The sequence below is a fragment of the Sinohyriopsis cumingii genome, unplaced genomic scaffold, assembly GCF_028554795.1.
Source record: "Sinohyriopsis cumingii isolate HCF-2022 unplaced genomic scaffold, ASM2855479v2 utg003814l, whole genome shotgun sequence".
Lineage (NCBI taxonomy): Eukaryota > Metazoa > Mollusca > Bivalvia > Unionida > Unionidae > Sinohyriopsis > Sinohyriopsis cumingii.
In genome coordinates, this window is record NW_028316600.1 from 1 (window position 1) to 17,597 (window position 17,597).

A 17,597-nucleotide genomic window follows, 5' to 3' on the forward strand; every position below is an offset into this window, starting at 1 on the left:
TGCATTACAGAAGTCTTGTTAGAGACAACTTGATTGAACAGTTGAAAATAATGAGAAGGGAAAAAGACTAGAGAGGGTCGAATTTTATTGTTGAATAACTTAAAGAGAGATTGAAAGAAATTAATACTCGAAGATATCTTCACATTTTGGAATGATTGTGTACATTGCTATGGAAGTAAATTACCAAGGAACATATATGTAAACTCGTTATGCTATTAAAGTTTAATGGAAGTTAATATTAATTTGATTTTCGACCTACAATTTGTTTAGTGACATGAAATCGCTTACAAGACTAATATTATCAAGCGAGGATAGATGGGTAAAATACCTTCTGTGCAGTTCGTTCCTTTCCAGCCACTGGTACAGTTGCATACGTATGAACCAATGGTATTTGTACATGTAGTATCATTTACACATGGCGAGGTTGAACATTCATCAATGTCTGAAACACAGAGAAGGTGGAATTTTATTATTCAAAGAAATAAAGACACATGGAAAGAAATCAATCTTATAAGGTATCTTCACATTTGGAGGTAGTGGTGTCCTCTCATAGGCAATTATAAAGGAACAACGATTAAATCTCTGTAGGTTGTCAAATTTTACCTGGAATGCAATATTAATCTGATTTCCATCAAAAGTGTTTCAGTGCCATTTAAACACTTCTAAGATTCATTGGATCAATCGAAGATAGATGTTAAGATACCTTCCGGGCATTATGTTCCTATCCAACCTTTAATTCAGTTATGTAGCTATGAACCAATGTTATTTGTACATGTATCATTATTTCCACGGATCAAATTTGAATACAAATTAATGTCAGAAGAAAACACATATAATGAAGATGTATGGGGCGCCGGAGACGTTTCTCACAGTAATATTTGAAGGTGATATGGAACAGTAATTATACTTGAAGGAAAAAACGTGTCTTATAAATAATGTATTTTTCCATGTGTTGGATTTCTCTGAATAATATTTTGTCATTGATTGGCAATGATACTCTCGAAAATGAAGAAGGGAACAAGAACTAACAATAATTGATGCCGAAAACATTTAACCCTTCACTTGAAGAGACAAGTCAACGAGTTCGATTGAATATTTAATGAAATTTCTCCATCGTTTCGTGTGGTTCTTATATGTTCATGCTTACATAGTAAAGCACGAAGTGTAATTATAGATAAAGGTTGAGTGCAAACGATTCATATTTCATATTTTATGGTCACTATATTTATTTTAGAAAGTGCTTTGTTCAGAGAATAAATTAAATTAAAACACATAGTAGAATCAACCACTGCCACAGCTTGACAAGATGCAGGAAGGATCGCAAAGAACCAGTAGCTCTTGGAAAGGCAATAACAATGATCAAATATTCTGCCCAGCTTAATTTGTATTGATTTGAACCAATGGTATTTGTACATGTAGCATCATTTACACATGGCGAGGTCGAACATTCATCTATGTCTGAAACACAGAGAAGGTGGAACTGTATTATTCAAAGAACAAAATATACATGTAAAGAAATGAAGTCTAAAATGTATGTAGTGATGTCCGCTCATAAGCACCTTCCATGGAGCAACAATTGCAGCTCTGAAGGTTGTCAAATTTTACCTGGAATGAAACTTTAATCTGAGTTCTATCAGCAGTGTTTCAGTGCCATGAAAACACAAGATTCATAGCATCAGTCGAAGATAGATATTAAGATACCTTCAGGGCAGTTTATTCCTATCCAGCCATTAGTGCATTTATATACGCATGAACCAATGTTATTTGTACATGTATCATTATTTCCACGTATCAGATTTGAATAATAATTAATTTGAGGAAAAAGGATATACAAAGTAAATTTGAAGGGAGAGACGGAGACGTTTCGCACAGTAATAGTTGAAGGTGATATGTGACATTAGTTATAATTGAATCAATAAAGTGTCTTCTATAATAATGTATTTTTTCATATGTTGATTCCACTGACTAATTATTTGTCATCTGATTGGCACTGATACTCTCGAAAATGAAGAAAGGAAGAAGAACTAACAATAATTGATGCCGAAAAAGTATTTAACCGTTCACTTAAAGAGACGTGTCAACGAGTTGGACTGAATGTTTAATGAACTTTCTCCATCGTCTTGTGTGATTCTTACATATTCATACTTACATACTAAAGCATGAAGGCTAATTATAGATAAAGGTTGAGTGAAAACGATTAATATTTATATTTTATAGTCACCATATATAGAGGTCAGAAAGGGCATTGTTGAGAGAAGAAATTAAATTGAAACACATAGTGGAATCAACCACTACCACACTTTGACAAGATGCAGAAAGGATCGCAAAGAAACAGTGGCTTATAGGAAGGCAATAACAATGATCGAATATTTTGCCAGCTTAATTTGTATTGATTTATGTATTCAGACTTGAAGATAATTGGAAAGAAAATATATTACAATCCTCACAATGTTTCTGTCAGAGCGTGTTTTGCATGATTTGTCTGTGTCTATGTTATCCAATATAAAAAATCTAATAGGAAAGCTACTGGACACCTAAGTTGGAAGTTACATAGCAAAAAAGATATGAGAATTCTAATTTCAATGATTTTCCTGCCATTTTTATAAATTTGCAGCTACAGGGATTATGTGTGTTGTAAGTCGAATGAAACATTAGTTGGCTTTTAACTGACAATCATTTAATGACATGAAATCGATTACAGGATTGGTATTTTCAAGCGAAGTTAATGCTAAAATACCTTCTGTGCAGTTCCTGCCCATCCAGCCAGAAGTACAGTTGCAAAAGTATGAACCCATGGTATTTGTACAGGTAGCATTATTTCCACATGGCGAAGTGAGACATTCATCAATGTCTGAAACAAAGACAATTAGCATAGCTTTGAATATAAGGCAATGACAAACTTTGAATGAGACGTTTGAACAGGTTCCAATGAAATGTGTTACGTGTGCACATCATCGTTTGATCCATGACTATTCAAATGTGTTAACATGTTTGTCGATCGTTGTTGACCACAACTACAGCTTTGGTATTTGTTGTCATGTGATTTGCACGGAGAGGATAAGTGAGGACATCCGGGAACGGAAGTCTCTCTTACATGTGCAGCACACAAGGTTTGGTAAAGAAACAGAGTCGTTGGTATATATGTCCTTACGAGTTTCACGTTTCGTCTGCACCTGATCAATGTTGAACTGTTCTGTTGCGCATGTACTTAATAAGCTCTTGTTAGAACAGGAGGGAATGTCTTGCGCAAGTGTCTCTCATGAGTCGCTATTGATATCCATAATAGGTAAGGACACCTTCAGTGTATTCATGTAGCGCTTCTTGTGTCCTCCAACAGCGCGCTTTACATCAAAGGGTTCGCCATATAGCAGCTGTCCCCTAAAAGGTTCCTTTGGCAACGGGACAATGTTTGCTGCCCATCTAAGCATGGGCCTATCCTCTGCAGACAACTGAAGTCATATATGATGAAGACGCTCGTGAAAATCTCAAAATCAGGAATCGTAGAATTGATTGACTTGTCAGGAACGTCTGCTATAGACAGTAAACGTCTCGCTGTCATATAGGAGGGTGTTGAAGAGAGCAGCTCGGTACAGTTTCACCTGGTCGGTAAATCTGAGTCATCTGCCGTCGCAAACATTCTCACATAGTCTCCCGAGGGCTGAAGTAACTTTGGTAGTTCTGGTGTTGAATTCAATGTGATTGTTGACTGCTCTTGAGAGGTTGCTGCCCAGAGCAGTGAAGCTGTCGACTTCCTGTAGTATGATCCTACATTGTCATGCACGGTTCATAATTTTTCTTTCCAGCGGGAGGTTGGGACATGAATTCCGTCTCTTCCTACTGTTCGAGAGGTGGTAAGTATGACACCCCTGACAAAACCTGTCCATGATGGCATGCATGTCTTGTTTTGAGCAGGAATAGAGGGTGCAGACGCCAGGAACGATGATGTTCTTGATTTATGTTTCCTTCGTCTTCGTGATCCACAGCAAACACCAAGGTTAGACGGCAAGAAATCCAATCCCGTGTCCAACATGGAATACTGATTACTGCTGTTGTAGTCATTTGAGAGCAAAACTTGATAAATATGATGTAGAGTATGCGCATCAGACCGCAGCCTTGTTCCACACCATCTGCAGATTCTCCCTCGGCCATTACATCTGCCATCATGCTGTCGCGGACCTTACTAATGAATATAATGAACCTACACAGCATCCCAAATGTGACATCATATTGCAAACTCCATTTCTGCTGATAGTCATGACGGCAACTATGAGGTCACGAAATGTTGTATCGTGGTCTCTGTATTGCTCTTGGAATTTTTGCTGGAGTTGTCGTCCAGCGATTATCATGCCGATTGCTTCAGGACTTGCGAGGAAACCGAACTTCTTTTCTGGAAGAAGACTCAGCTCAAGATGTTGAATGAAGCGATTTAAGAGGACACGAGAAAGTTTCTTTACAATTGACAAGAGGGATATTCATATGAGCATGTCACACCACTGATAGTAGCCGTCTCGCTTGTAGAGGTGGGCCATGTAGATGCTTTTAAATTCATGTTCGATTATTGATTCATTCTATAATTCTTGACATTGTATGTGCATTTCGGGAGCAGTGAAAGTCCATCGGCGTTGTACGCTTCAGTGGATTTGGCATCAGATCCTGAGGCCATTCGACAGGACTTTTTAAAGATTAACATTTTGGTCGAATTTGACAGTGTGCACTTTTAGGGACAGAGGAAAAGCTAATGGTAAAATGGTAATGCAGATGAAAATGGAATGGTACCTTGCAAATATATATCAAATGGACTTTCCATACAGTTCCTCTCTAAGCAGACGTTTTATAGCTAAATTACAAACGATACTATGTAGTTATTTATCACAAATCAAAACTCGGGGCCCCGAGTTGCCGAGTGGTCTAAAGCGTTCTTCGTTACGGATCACTGCCATCTCACCGCTGTCTGCGTGGGTTCGAGTCTCGGATTCGGCTAATGTGGGAATGTGAGAAAGCTTGCCAGTAGCTTCTCGTGGGTCGGTGGTTCTTTCCCGGGTTCTTCCTCCACCATTAATACTGGCCGCCATGTATAGCCAATCGCGTGCTGAAAAATGGCGTTAAACCCACCACCAACAACAACAACAACATCAAAACTCATTTTTCCAGGCTAAACCAAACTAATTCTTTCTGAAGAATTTTGTGTGCGTAATACATTTGGTTCAATGCATTACAGAAGTCTTTGTTAGAGACAACTTGATTGAACAGTTGAAAATAATGAGAAGGGAAAAAGACTAGAGAGGGTCGAATTTTATTGTTGAATAACTTAAAGAGAGATTGAAAGAAATTAATACTCGAAGATATCTTCACATTTTGGAATGATTGTGTACATTGCTATGGAAGTAAATTACCAAGGAACATATATGTAAACTCGTTATGCTATTAAAGTTTAATGGAAGTTAATATTAATTTGATTTCGACCTACAATTTGTTTAGTGACATGAAATCGCTTACAAGACTAATATTATCAAGCGAGGATAGATGGTAAAATACCTTCTGTGCAGTTCGTTCCCTTCCAGCCACTGGTACAGTTGCATACGTATGAACCAATGGTATTTGTACATGTAGTATCATTTACACATGGCGAGGTTGAACATTCATCAATGTCTGAAACACAGAGAAGGTGGAATTTTATTATTCAAAGAAATAAAGACACATGGAAAGAAATCAATCTTATAAGGTATCTTCACATTTGGAGGTAGTGGTGTCCTCTCATAGGCAATTATAAAGGAACAACGATTAAATCTCTGTAGGTTGTCAAATTTTACCTGGAATGCAATATTAATCTGATTTCCATCAAAAGTGTTTCAGTGCCATTTAAACACTTCTAAGATTCATTGGATCAATCGAAGATAGATGTTAAGATACCTTCCGGGCATTATGTTCCTATCCAACCTTTAATTCAGTTATGTACGTATGAACCAATGTTATTTGTACATGTATCATTATTTCCACGGATCAAATTTGAATACAAATTAATGTCAGAAGAAAACACATATAATGAAGATGTATGGGGCGCCGGAGACGTTTCTCACAGTAATATTTGAAGGTGATATGGAACAGTAATTATACTTGAAGGAAAAACGTGTCTTATAAATAATGTATTTTTCCATGTGTTGATTTCTCTGAATAATATTTTGTCATTGATTGGCAATGATACTCTCGAAAATGAAGAAGGGAACAAGAACTAACAATAATTGATGCCGAAAACATTTAACCCTTCACTTGAAGAGACAAGTCAACGAGTTCGATTGAATATTTAATGAAATTTCTCCATCGTTTCGTGTGGTTCTTATATGTTCATGCTTACATAGTAAAGCACGAAGTGTAATTATAGATAAAGGTTGAGTGCAAACGATTCATATTTCATATTTTATGGTCACTATATTTATTTTAGAAAGTGCTTTGTTCAGAGAATAAATTAAATTAAAACACATAGTAGAATCAACCACTGCCACAGCTTGACAAGATGCAGGAAGGATCGCAAAGAACCAGTAGCTCTTGGAAAGGCAATAACAATGATCAAATATTCTGCCAGCTTAATTTGTATTGATTTGAACCAATGGTATTTGTACATGTAGCATCATTTACACATGGCGAGGTCGAACATTCATCTATGTCTGAAACACAGAGAAGGTGGAACTGTATTATTCAAAGAACAAAATATACATGTAAAGAAATGAAGTCTAAAATGTATGTAGTGATGTCCGCTCATAAGCACCTTCCATGGAGCAACAATTGCAGCTCTGAAGGTTGTCAAATTTTACCTGGAATGAAACTTTAATCTGAGTTCTATCAGCAGTGTTTCAGTGCCATGAAAACACAAGATTCATAGCATCAGTCGAAGATAGATATTAAGATACCTTCAGGGCAGTTTATTCCTATCCAGCCATTAGTGCATTTATATACGCACGAACCAATGTTATTTGTACATGTATCATTATTTCCACGTATCAGATTTGAATAATAATTAATTTGAGGAAAAAGGATATACAAAGTAAATTTGAAGGGAGAGACGGAGACGTTTCGCACAGTAATAGTTGAAGGTGATATGTGACATTAGTTATAATTGAATCAATAAAGTGTCTTCTATAATAATGTATTTTTTCATATGTTGATTCCACTGAATAATTATTTGTCATCTGATTGGCACTGATACTCTCGAAAATGAAGAAAGGAAGAAGAACTAACAATAATTGATGCCGAAAAAGTATTTAACCGTTCACTTAAAGAGACGTGTCAACGAGTTGGACTGAATGTTTAATGAACTTTCTCCATCGTCTTGTGTGATTCTTACATATTCATACTTACATACTAAAGCATGAAGACTAATTATAGATAAAGGTTGAGTGAAAACGATTAATATTTATATTTTATAGTCACCATATATAGAGGTCAGAAAGGGCATTGTTGAGAGAAGAAATTAAATTGAAACACATAGTGGAATCAACCACTACCACACTTTGACAAGATGCAGAAAGGATCGCAAAGAAACAGTGGCTCATAGGAAGGCAATAACAATGATCGAATATTTTGCCAGCTTAATTTGTATTGATTTATGTATCCAGACTTGAAGATAATTGGAAAGAAAATGTATTACAATCCTCACAATGTTTCTGTCAGAGCGTGTTTTGCATGATTTGTCTGTGTCTATGTTATTCAATATAAAAAATCTAATAGGAAAGCTACTGGACACCTAAGTTGGAAGTTACATAGCAAAAAAGATATGAGAATTCTAATTTCAATGATTTTCCTGCCATTCTTATACATTTGCAGCTACAGGGATTATGTGTGTTGTAAGTCGAATGAAACATTAGTTGGCTTTTAACTGACAATCATTTAATGACATGAAATCGATTACAGGATTGGTATTTTCAAGCGAAGTTAATGCTAAAATACCTTCTGTGCAGTTCCTGCCCATCCAGCCAGAAGTACAGTTGCAAAAGTATGAACCCATGGTATTTGTACAGGTAGCATTATTTCCACATGGCGAAGTGAGACATTCATCAATGTCTGAAACAAAGACAATTAGCATAGCTTTGAATATAGAGCAATCACAAACTTTGAATGAGACGTTTGAACAGGTTCCAATGAAATGTGTTACGTGTGCACATCATAGTTTGATCCATGACTATTCAAATGTGTTAACAAGCTTGTCGATCGTTGTTGACCACAACTACAGCTTTGGTATTTGTTGTCATGTGATGTGCACGGAGAGGATAAGTGAGGACATCCGGGCACGGAAGTGTCTCTTACATGTGCAGCACACAAGGTTTGGTAAAGAAACAGAGTCGTTGGTATATATGTCCTTACGAGTTTCACGTTTCGTCTGCACCTGATCAATGTTGAACTGTTCTGTTGCGCATGTGCTTAATAAGCTCTTGTTAGACCAGGAGGGAATGTCTTGCGCAAGTGTCTCTCATGAGTCGCTATTGATATCCATAATAGGTAAGGACACCTTCAGTGTATTCATGTAGCGCTTCTTGTGTCCTCCAACAGCGCGCTTTACATCAAAGAGTTCGCCATATAGCAGCTGTCCTCTAAAAGGTTCATTTGGCAACGGGACAATGTTTGCTGCCCATCTAAGCATGGGCCTACCCTCTGCAGACAACTGAAGGCATATATGATGAAGACGCTCGTGAAAATCTCAAAATCAGGAATCGTAGAATTGATTGACTTGTCAGGAACGTCTGCTATAGACAGTAAACGTCTCGCTGTCATATAGGAGGGTGTTGAAGAGAGCAGCTCGGTACAGTTTCACCTGGTCGGTAAATCTGAGTCATCTGCCGTCGCAAACATTCTCACATAGTCTCCCGAGGGCTGAAGTAACTTTGGTAGTTCTGGTGTTGAATTCAATGTGATTGTTGACTGCTCTTGAGAGGTTGCTGCCCAGAGCAGTGAAGCTGTCGACTTCCTGTAGTATGATCCTACATTGTCATGCACGGTTCATAATTTTTCTTTCCAGCGGGAGGTTGGGACATGAATTCCGTCTCTTCCTACTGTTCGAGAGGTGGTAAGTATGACACCCCTGACAAAACCTGTCCATGATGGCATGCATGTCTTGTTTTGAGCAGGAATAGAGGGTGTAGACGCCAGGAACGATGATGTTCTTGATTTATGTTTCCTTCGTCTTCGTGATCCACAGCAAACACCAAGGTTAGACGGCAAGAAATCCAATCCCGTGTCCAACATGGAATACTGATTACTGCTGTGGTAGTCATTTGAGAGCAAAACATGACAAATATGATGTAGAGTATGCGCATCAGACCGCAGCCTTGTTCCACACCATCTGCGGATTCTCCCTTGACCATTACATCTGCCATCATGCTGTCGCGGACCTTACTAATGAATGTAATGAATCTACACAGCAACCCAAATTTGGCATCATATTCCAGACTCCATTTCTGCTGATAGTTAGGACGGCAACGGTGAGGTCACGAAATGTTGTATCGTGGTCTCTGTATTGCTCTTGGAATTTTTGCTGGAGTTGTCGTCCAGCGATTATCATGCCCATTGCTCCAGGACTTGCGAGGAAACCAAACTTCTTTTCTGGAAGAAGACTCAGCTCAAGATGTTGAATGAAGCGATTGAAGAGGACGCGAGAAAGTTTCTTTACAATTGACAAGAGGGACATTCATATGAGAATGTCACACCACTGATAGTAGCCCTCTCGCTTGTAGAGGTGGGCCATGTAGATGCTTTTAAATTCATGTTCGATAATTGATTCATTCTATAATTCTTGATGGCATCGGATCCTGAGGCCATTCGACTGGACTTTTTAAAGAGGAACATTTTGGTAGAATTTGACAGTGTGCACTTTAGGGACACAGGAAAAGCTAATGGTAAAATGGTAATGCAGATGAAAATGGAACGGTACCTTGCAAATATATATCAAATGGACTTTCCATACAGTTCCTCTCTAAGCAGACGTTTTATAGCTAAATTACAAACGATACTATGTAGTTATTCATCACAAATCAAAACTCATTTTTCCAGGCGGAACCAAACTAATTCTTTCTGAAGAATGTTGTGTGCGTAATACATTTTGCTTCAATGCATTACAGAAGTCTTTGTTAGAGACAACTTGATTGAACAGTTGAAAATAATGAGATGGGAAAAAGACTAGAGAGGGTCGAATTTTATTGTTGAATAACTTAAAGAGAGATTGAAAGAAATTAATACTCGAAGATATCTTCACATTTGGGAATTATAGTATACATTCCTATGGAAGTAAAGTACCAAGCAAGATAGATTTAAGCTCGTTATGCTATTAAAGTGTAATGGAAGTTAATATTAATTTGATTTCGACCTACAGTTTGTTTTAGTGACATGAAATCGCTTGCAAGACTAATATTATCAAGCGAGGATAGATGGTAAAATACCTTCTGTGCAGTTCTTTCCCTTCCAGCCACTGGTACAGTTGCATACGTATGAACCAATGGTATTCGTACATGTAGCATTGTTTGCACATGGCGAGGTTAAACATTCATCAATGTCTGAAACACAGAGAAGGTGGAATTATATTATTCAAAGAAATAAAGACACATGGAAAGAAATCAATCTTATAAGGTATCTTCACATTTGGAGGTAGTGGTGTCCTCTCATAGGCAATTATAAAGGAACAACGATTAAATCTCTGTAGGTTGTCAAATTTTACCTGGAATGCAATATTAATCTGATTTCCATCAAAAGTGTTTCAGTGCCATTTAAACACTTCTAAGATTCATTGGATCAATCGAAGATAGATGTTAAGATACCTTCCGGGCATTATATTCCTATCCAACCTTTAATTCAGTTATGTACGTATGAACCAATGTTATTTGTACATGTATCATTATTTCCACGGATCAAATTTGAATACAAATTAATGTCAGAAGAAAACACATATAATGAAGATGTATGGGGCGCCGGAGACGTTTCTCACAGTAATATTTGAAGGTGATATGGAACAGTAATTATACTTGAAGGAAAAACGTGTCTTATAAATAATGTATTTTTCCATATGTTGATTTCTCTGAATAATATTTTGTCATTGATTGGCAATGATACTCTCGAAAATGAAGAAGGGAACAAGAACTAACAATAATTGATGCCGAAAACATTTAACCCTTCACTTGAAGAGACAAGTCAACGAGTTCGATTGAATATTTAATGAAATTTCTCCATCGTTTCGTGTGGTTCTTATATGTTCATGCTTACATAGTAAAGCACGAAGTGTAATTATAGATAAAGGTTGAGTGCAAACGATTCATATTTCATATTTTATGGTCACTATATTTATTTTAGAAAGTGCTTTGTTCAGAGAATAAATTAAATTAAAACACATAGTAGAATCAACCACTGCCACAGCTTGACAAGATGCAGGAAGGATCGCAAAGAACCAGTAGCTCTTGGAAAGGCAATAACAATGATCAAATATTCTGCCAGCTTAATTTGTATTGATTTGAACCAATGGTATTTGTACATGTAGCATCATTTACACATGGCGAGGTCGAACATTCATCTATGTCTGAAACACAGAGAAGGTGGAACTGTATTATTCAAAGAACAAAATATACATGTAAAGAAATGAAGTCTAAAATGTATGTAGTGATGTCCGCTCATAAGCACCTTCCATGGAGCAACAATTGCAGCTCTGAAGGTTGTCAAATTTTACCTGGAATGAAACTTTAATCTGAGTTCTATCAGCAGTGTTTCAGTGCCATGAAAACACAAGATTCATAGCATCAGTCGAAGATAGATATTAAGATACCTTCAGGGCAGTTTATTCCTATCCAGCCATTAGTGCATTTATATACGCATGAACCAATGTTATTTGTACATGTATCATTATTTCCACGTATCAGATTTGAATAATAATTAATTTGAGGAAAAAGGATATACAAAGTAAATTTGAAGGGAGAGACGGAGACGTTTCGCACAGTAATAGTTGAAGGTGATATGTGACATTAGTTATAATTGAATCAATAAAGTGTCTTCTATAATAATGTATTTTTTCATATGTTGATTCCACTGACTAATTATTTGTCATCTGATTGGCACTGATACTCTCGAAAATGAAGAAAGGAAGAAGAACTAACAATAATTGATGCCGAAAAAGTATTTAACCGTTCACTTAAAGAGACGTGTCAACGAGTTGGACTGAATGTTTAATGAACTTTCTCCATCGTCTTGTGTGATTCTTACATATTCATACTTACATACTAAAGCATGAAGGCTAATTATAGATAAAGGTTGAGTGAAAACGATTAATATTTATATTTTATAGTCACCATATATAGAGGTCAGAAAGGGCATTGTTGAGAGAAGAAATTAAATTGAAACACATAGTGGAATCAACCACTACCACACTTTGACAAGATGCAGAAAGGATCGCAAAGAAACAGTGGCTTATAGGAAGGCAATAACAATGATCGAATATTTTGCCAGCTTAATTTGTATTGATTTATGTATTCAGACTTGAAGATAATTGGAAAGAAAATATATTACAATCCTCACAATGTTTCTGTCAGAGCGTGTTTTGCATGATTTGTCTGTGTCTATGTTATCCAATATAAAAAATCTAATAGGAAAGCTACTGGACACCTAAGTTGGAAGTTACATAGCAAAAAAGATATGAGAATTCTAATTTCAATGATTTTCCTGCCATTTTTATACATTTGCAGCTACAGGGATTATGTGTGTTGTAAGTCGAATGAAACATTAGTTGGCTTTTAACTGACAATCATTTAATGACATGAAATCGATTACAGGATTGGTATTTTCAAGCGAAGTTAATGCTAAAATACCTTCTGTGCAGTTCCTGCCCATCCAGCCAGAAGTACAGTTGCAAAAGTATGAACCCATGGTATTTGTACAGGTAGCATTATTTCCACATGGCGAAGTGAGACATTCATCAATGTCTGAAACAAAGACAATTAGCATAGCTTTGAATATAAGGCAATGACAAACTTTGAATGAGACGTTTGAACAGGTTCCAATGAAATGTGTTACGTGTGCACATCATCGTTTGATCCATGACTATTCAAATGTGTTAACATGTTTGTCGATCGTTGTTGACCACAACTACAGCTTTGGTATTTGTTGTCATGTGATTTGCACGGAGAGGATAAGTGAGGACATCCGGGAACGGAAGTCTCTCTTACATGTGCAGCACACAAGGTTTGGTAAAGAAACAGAGTCGTTGGTATATATGTCCTTACGAGTTTCACGTTTCGTCTGCACCTGATCAATGTTGAACTGTTCTGTTGCGCATGTACTTAATAAGCTCTTGTTAGAACAGGAGGGAATGTCTTGCGCAAGTGTCTCTCATGAGTCGCTATTGATATCCATAATAGGTAAGGACACCTTCAGTGTATTCATGTAGCGCTTCTTGTGTCCTCCAACAGCGCGCTTTACATCAAAGGGTTCGCCATATAGCAGCTGTCCCCTAAAAGGTTCCTTTGGCAACGGGACAATGTTTGCTGCCCATCTAAGCATGGGCCTATCCTCTGCAGACAACTGAAGTCATATATGATGAAGACGCTCGTGAAAATCTCAAAATCAGGAATCGTAGAATTGATTGACTTGTCAGGAACGTCTGCTATAGACAGTAAACGTCTCGCTGTCATATAGGAGGGTGTTGAAGAGAGCAGCTCGGTACAGTTTCACCTGGTCGGTAAATCTGAGTCATCTGCCGTCGCAAACATTCTCACATAGTCTCCCGAGGGCTGAAGTAACTTTGGTAGTTCTGGTGTTGAATTCAATGTGATTGTTGACTGCTCTTGAGAGGTTGCTGCCCAGAGCAGTGAAGCTGTCGACTTCCTGTAGTATGATCCTACATTGTCATGCACGGTTCATAATTTTTCTTTCCAGCGGGAGGTTGGGACATGAATTCCGTCTCTTCCTACTGTTCGAGAGGTGGTAAGTATGACACCCCTGACAAAACCTGTCCATGATGGCATGCATGTCTTGTTTTGAGCAGGAATAGAGGGTGCAGACGCCAGGAACGATGATGTTCTTGATTTATGTTTCCTTCGTCTTCGTGATCCACAGCAAACACCAAGGTTAGACGGCAAGAAATCCAATCCCGTGTCCAACATGGAATACTGATTACTGCTGTTGTAGTCATTTGAGAGCAAAACTTGATAAATATGATGTAGAGTATGCGCATCAGACCGCAGCCTTGTTCCACACCATCTGCAGATTCTCCCTCGGCCATTACATCTGCCATCATGCTGTCGCGGACCTTACTAATGAATATAATGAACCTACACAGCATCCCAAATGTGACATCATATTGCAAACTCCATTTCTGCTGATAGTCATGACGGCAACTATGAGGTCACGAAATGTTGTATCGTGGTCTCTGTATTGCTCTTGGAATTTTTGCTGGAGTTGTCGTCCAGCGATTATCATGCCGATTGCTTCAGGACTTGCGAGGAAACCGAACTTCTTTTCTGGAAGAAGACTCAGCTCAAGATGTTGAATGAAGCGATTTAAGAGGACACGAGAAAGTTTCTTTACAATTGACAAGAGGGATATTCATATGAGCATGTCACACCACTGATAGTAGCCGTCTCGCTTGTAGAGGTGGGCCATGTAGATGCTTTTAAATTCATGTTCGATTATTGATTCATTCTATAATTCTTGACATTGTATGTGCATTTCGGGAGCAGTGAAAGTCCATCGGCGTTGTACGCTTCAGTGGATTTGGCATCAGATCCTGAGGCCATTCGACAGGACTTTTTAAAGATTAACATTTTGGTCGAATTTGACAGTGTGCACTTTTAGGGACAGAGGAAAAGCTAATGGTAAAATGGTAATGCAGATGAAAATGGAATGGTACCTTGCAAATATATATCAAATGGACTTTCCATACAGTTCCTCTCTAAGCAGACGTTTTATAGCTAAATTACAAACGATACTATGTAGTTATTTATCACAAATCAAAACTCGGGGCCCCGAGTTGCCGAGTGGTCTAAAGCGTTCTTCGTTACGGATCACTGCCATCTCACCGCTGTCTGCGTGGGTTCGAGTCTCGGATTCGGCTAATGTGGGAATGTGAGAAAGCTTGCCAGTAGCTTCTCGTGGGTCGGTGGTTCTTTCCCGGGTTCTTCCTCCACCATTAATACTGGCCGCCATGTATAGCCAATCGCGTGCTGAAAAATGGCGTTAAACCCACCACCACCACCAACAACAACAACATCAAAACTCATTTTTCCAGGCTAAACCAAACTAATTCTTTCTGAAGAATTTTGTGTGCGTAATACATTTGGTTCAATGCATTACAGAAGTCTTTGTTAGAGACAACTTGATTGAACAGTTGAAAATAATGAGAAGGGAAAAAGACTAGAGAGGGTCGAATTTTATTGTTGAATAACTTAAAGAGAGATTGAAAGAAATTAATACTCGAAGATATCTTCACATTTTGGAATGATTGTGTACATTGCTATGGAAGTAAATTACCAAGGAACATATATGTAAACTCGTTATGCTATTAAAGTTTAATGGAAGTTAATATTAATTTGATTTCGACCTACAATTTGTTTAGTGACATGAAATCGCTTACAAGACTAATATTATCAAGCGAGGATAGATGGTAAAATACCTTCTGTGCAGTTCGTTCCCTTCCAGCCACTGGTACAGTTGCATACGTATGAACCAATGGTATTTGTACATGTAGTATCATTTACACATGGCGAGGTTGAACATTCATCAATGTCTGAAACACAGAGAAGGTGGAATTTTATTATTCAAAGAAATAAAGACACATGGAAAGAAATCAATCTTATAAGGTATCTTCACATTTGGAGGTAGTGGTGTCCTCTCATAGGCAATTATAAAGGAACAACGATTAAATCTCTGTAGGTTGTCAAATTTTACCTGGAATGCAATATTAATCTGATTTCCATCAAAAGTGTTTCAGTGCCATTTAAACACTTCTAAGATTCATTGGATCAATCGAAGATAGATGTTAAGATACCTTCCGGGCATTATGTTCCTATCCAACCTTTAATTCAGTTATGTACGTATGAACCAATGTTATTTGTACATGTATCATTATTTCCACGGATCAAATTTGAATACAAATTAATGTCAGAAGAAAACACATATAATGAAGATGTATGGGGCGCCGGAGACGTTTCTCACAGTAATATTTGAAGGTGATATGGAACAGTAATTATACTTGAAGGAAAAACGTGTCTTATAAATAATGTATTTTTCCATGTGTTGATTTCTCTGAATAATATTTTGTCATTGATTGGCAATGATACTCTCGAAAATGAAGAAGGGAACAAGAACTAACAATAATTGATGCCGAAAACATTTAACCCTTCACTTGAAGAGACAAGTCAACGAGTTCGATTGAATATTTAATGAAATTTCTCCATCGTTTCGTGTGGTTCTTATATGTTCATGCTTACATAGTAAAGCACGAAGTGTAATTATAGATAAAGGTTGAGTGCAAACGATTCATATTTCATATTTTATGGTCACTATATTTATTTTAGAAAGTGCTTTGTTCAGAGAATAAATTAAATTAAAACACATAGTAGAATCAACCACTGCCACAGCTTGACAAGATGCAGGAAGGATCGCAAAGAACCAGTAGCTCTTGGAAAGGCAATAACAATGATCAAATATTCTGCCAGCTTAATTTGTATTGATTTGAACCAATGGTATTTGTACATGTAGCATCATTTACACATGGCGAGGTCGAACATTCATCTATGTCTGAAACACAGAGAAGGTGGAACTGTATTATTCAAAGAACAAAATATACATGTAAAGAAATGAAGTCTAAAATGTATGTAGTGATGTCCGCTCATAAGCACCTTCCATGGAGCAACAATTGCAGCTCTGAAGGTTGTCAAATTTTACCTGGAATGAAACTTTAATCTGAGTTCTATCAGCAGTGTTTCAGTGCCATGAAAACACAAGATTCATAGCATCAGTCGAAGATAGATATTAAGATACCTTCAGGGCAGTTTATTCCTATCCAGCCATTAGTGCATTTATATACGCATGAACCAATGTTATTTGTACATGTATCATTATTTCCACGTATCAGATTTGAATAATAATTAATTTGAGGAAAAAGGATATACAAAGTAAATTTGAAGGGAGAGACGGAGACGTTTCGCACAGTAATAGTTGAAGGTGATATGTGACATTAGTTATAATTGAATCAATAAAGTGTCTTCTATAATAATGTATTTTTTCATATGTTGATTCCACTGACTAATTATTTGTCATCTGATTGGCACTGATACTCTCGAAAATGAAGAAAGGAAGAAGAACTAACAATAATTGATGCCGAAAAAGTATTTAACCGTTCACTTAAAGAGACGTGTCAACGAGTTGGACTGAATGTTTAATGAACTTTCTCCATCGTCTTGTGTGATTCTTACATATTCATACTTACATACTAAAGCATGAAGGCTAATTATAGATAAAGGTTGAGTGAAAACGATTAATATTTATATTTTATAGTCACCATATATAGAGGTCAGAAAGGGCATTGTTGAGAGAAGAAATTAAATTGAAACACATAGTGGAATCAACCACTACCA

General features: G+C 37.2%; 1 protein-coding gene across 1 annotated transcript in view; it reads right to left on the minus strand.

The window, feature by feature from the left end:
- Positions 1-328: 328 nt before the first annotated feature.
- The window catches only part of LOC149769404 (uncharacterized), a gene marked incomplete at both ends in the record, with an annotated part of 45,066 nt that continues 27,797 nt past the window's right edge, over positions 329-17,597 (minus strand). The window contains 7 exons of the mRNA XM_089949903.1: positions 329-442; positions 2,738-2,851; positions 5,536-5,649; positions 7,942-8,055; positions 10,425-10,538; positions 12,831-12,944; positions 15,632-15,745. Of these exons, the coding sequence (XP_089806029.1) occupies positions 329-442; positions 2,738-2,851; positions 5,536-5,649; positions 7,942-8,055; positions 10,425-10,538; positions 12,831-12,944; positions 15,632-15,745 (798 nt within the window). The remainder of the gene's footprint in view (positions 443-2,737; positions 2,852-5,535; positions 5,650-7,941; positions 8,056-10,424; positions 10,539-12,830; positions 12,945-15,631; positions 15,746-17,597) is intronic.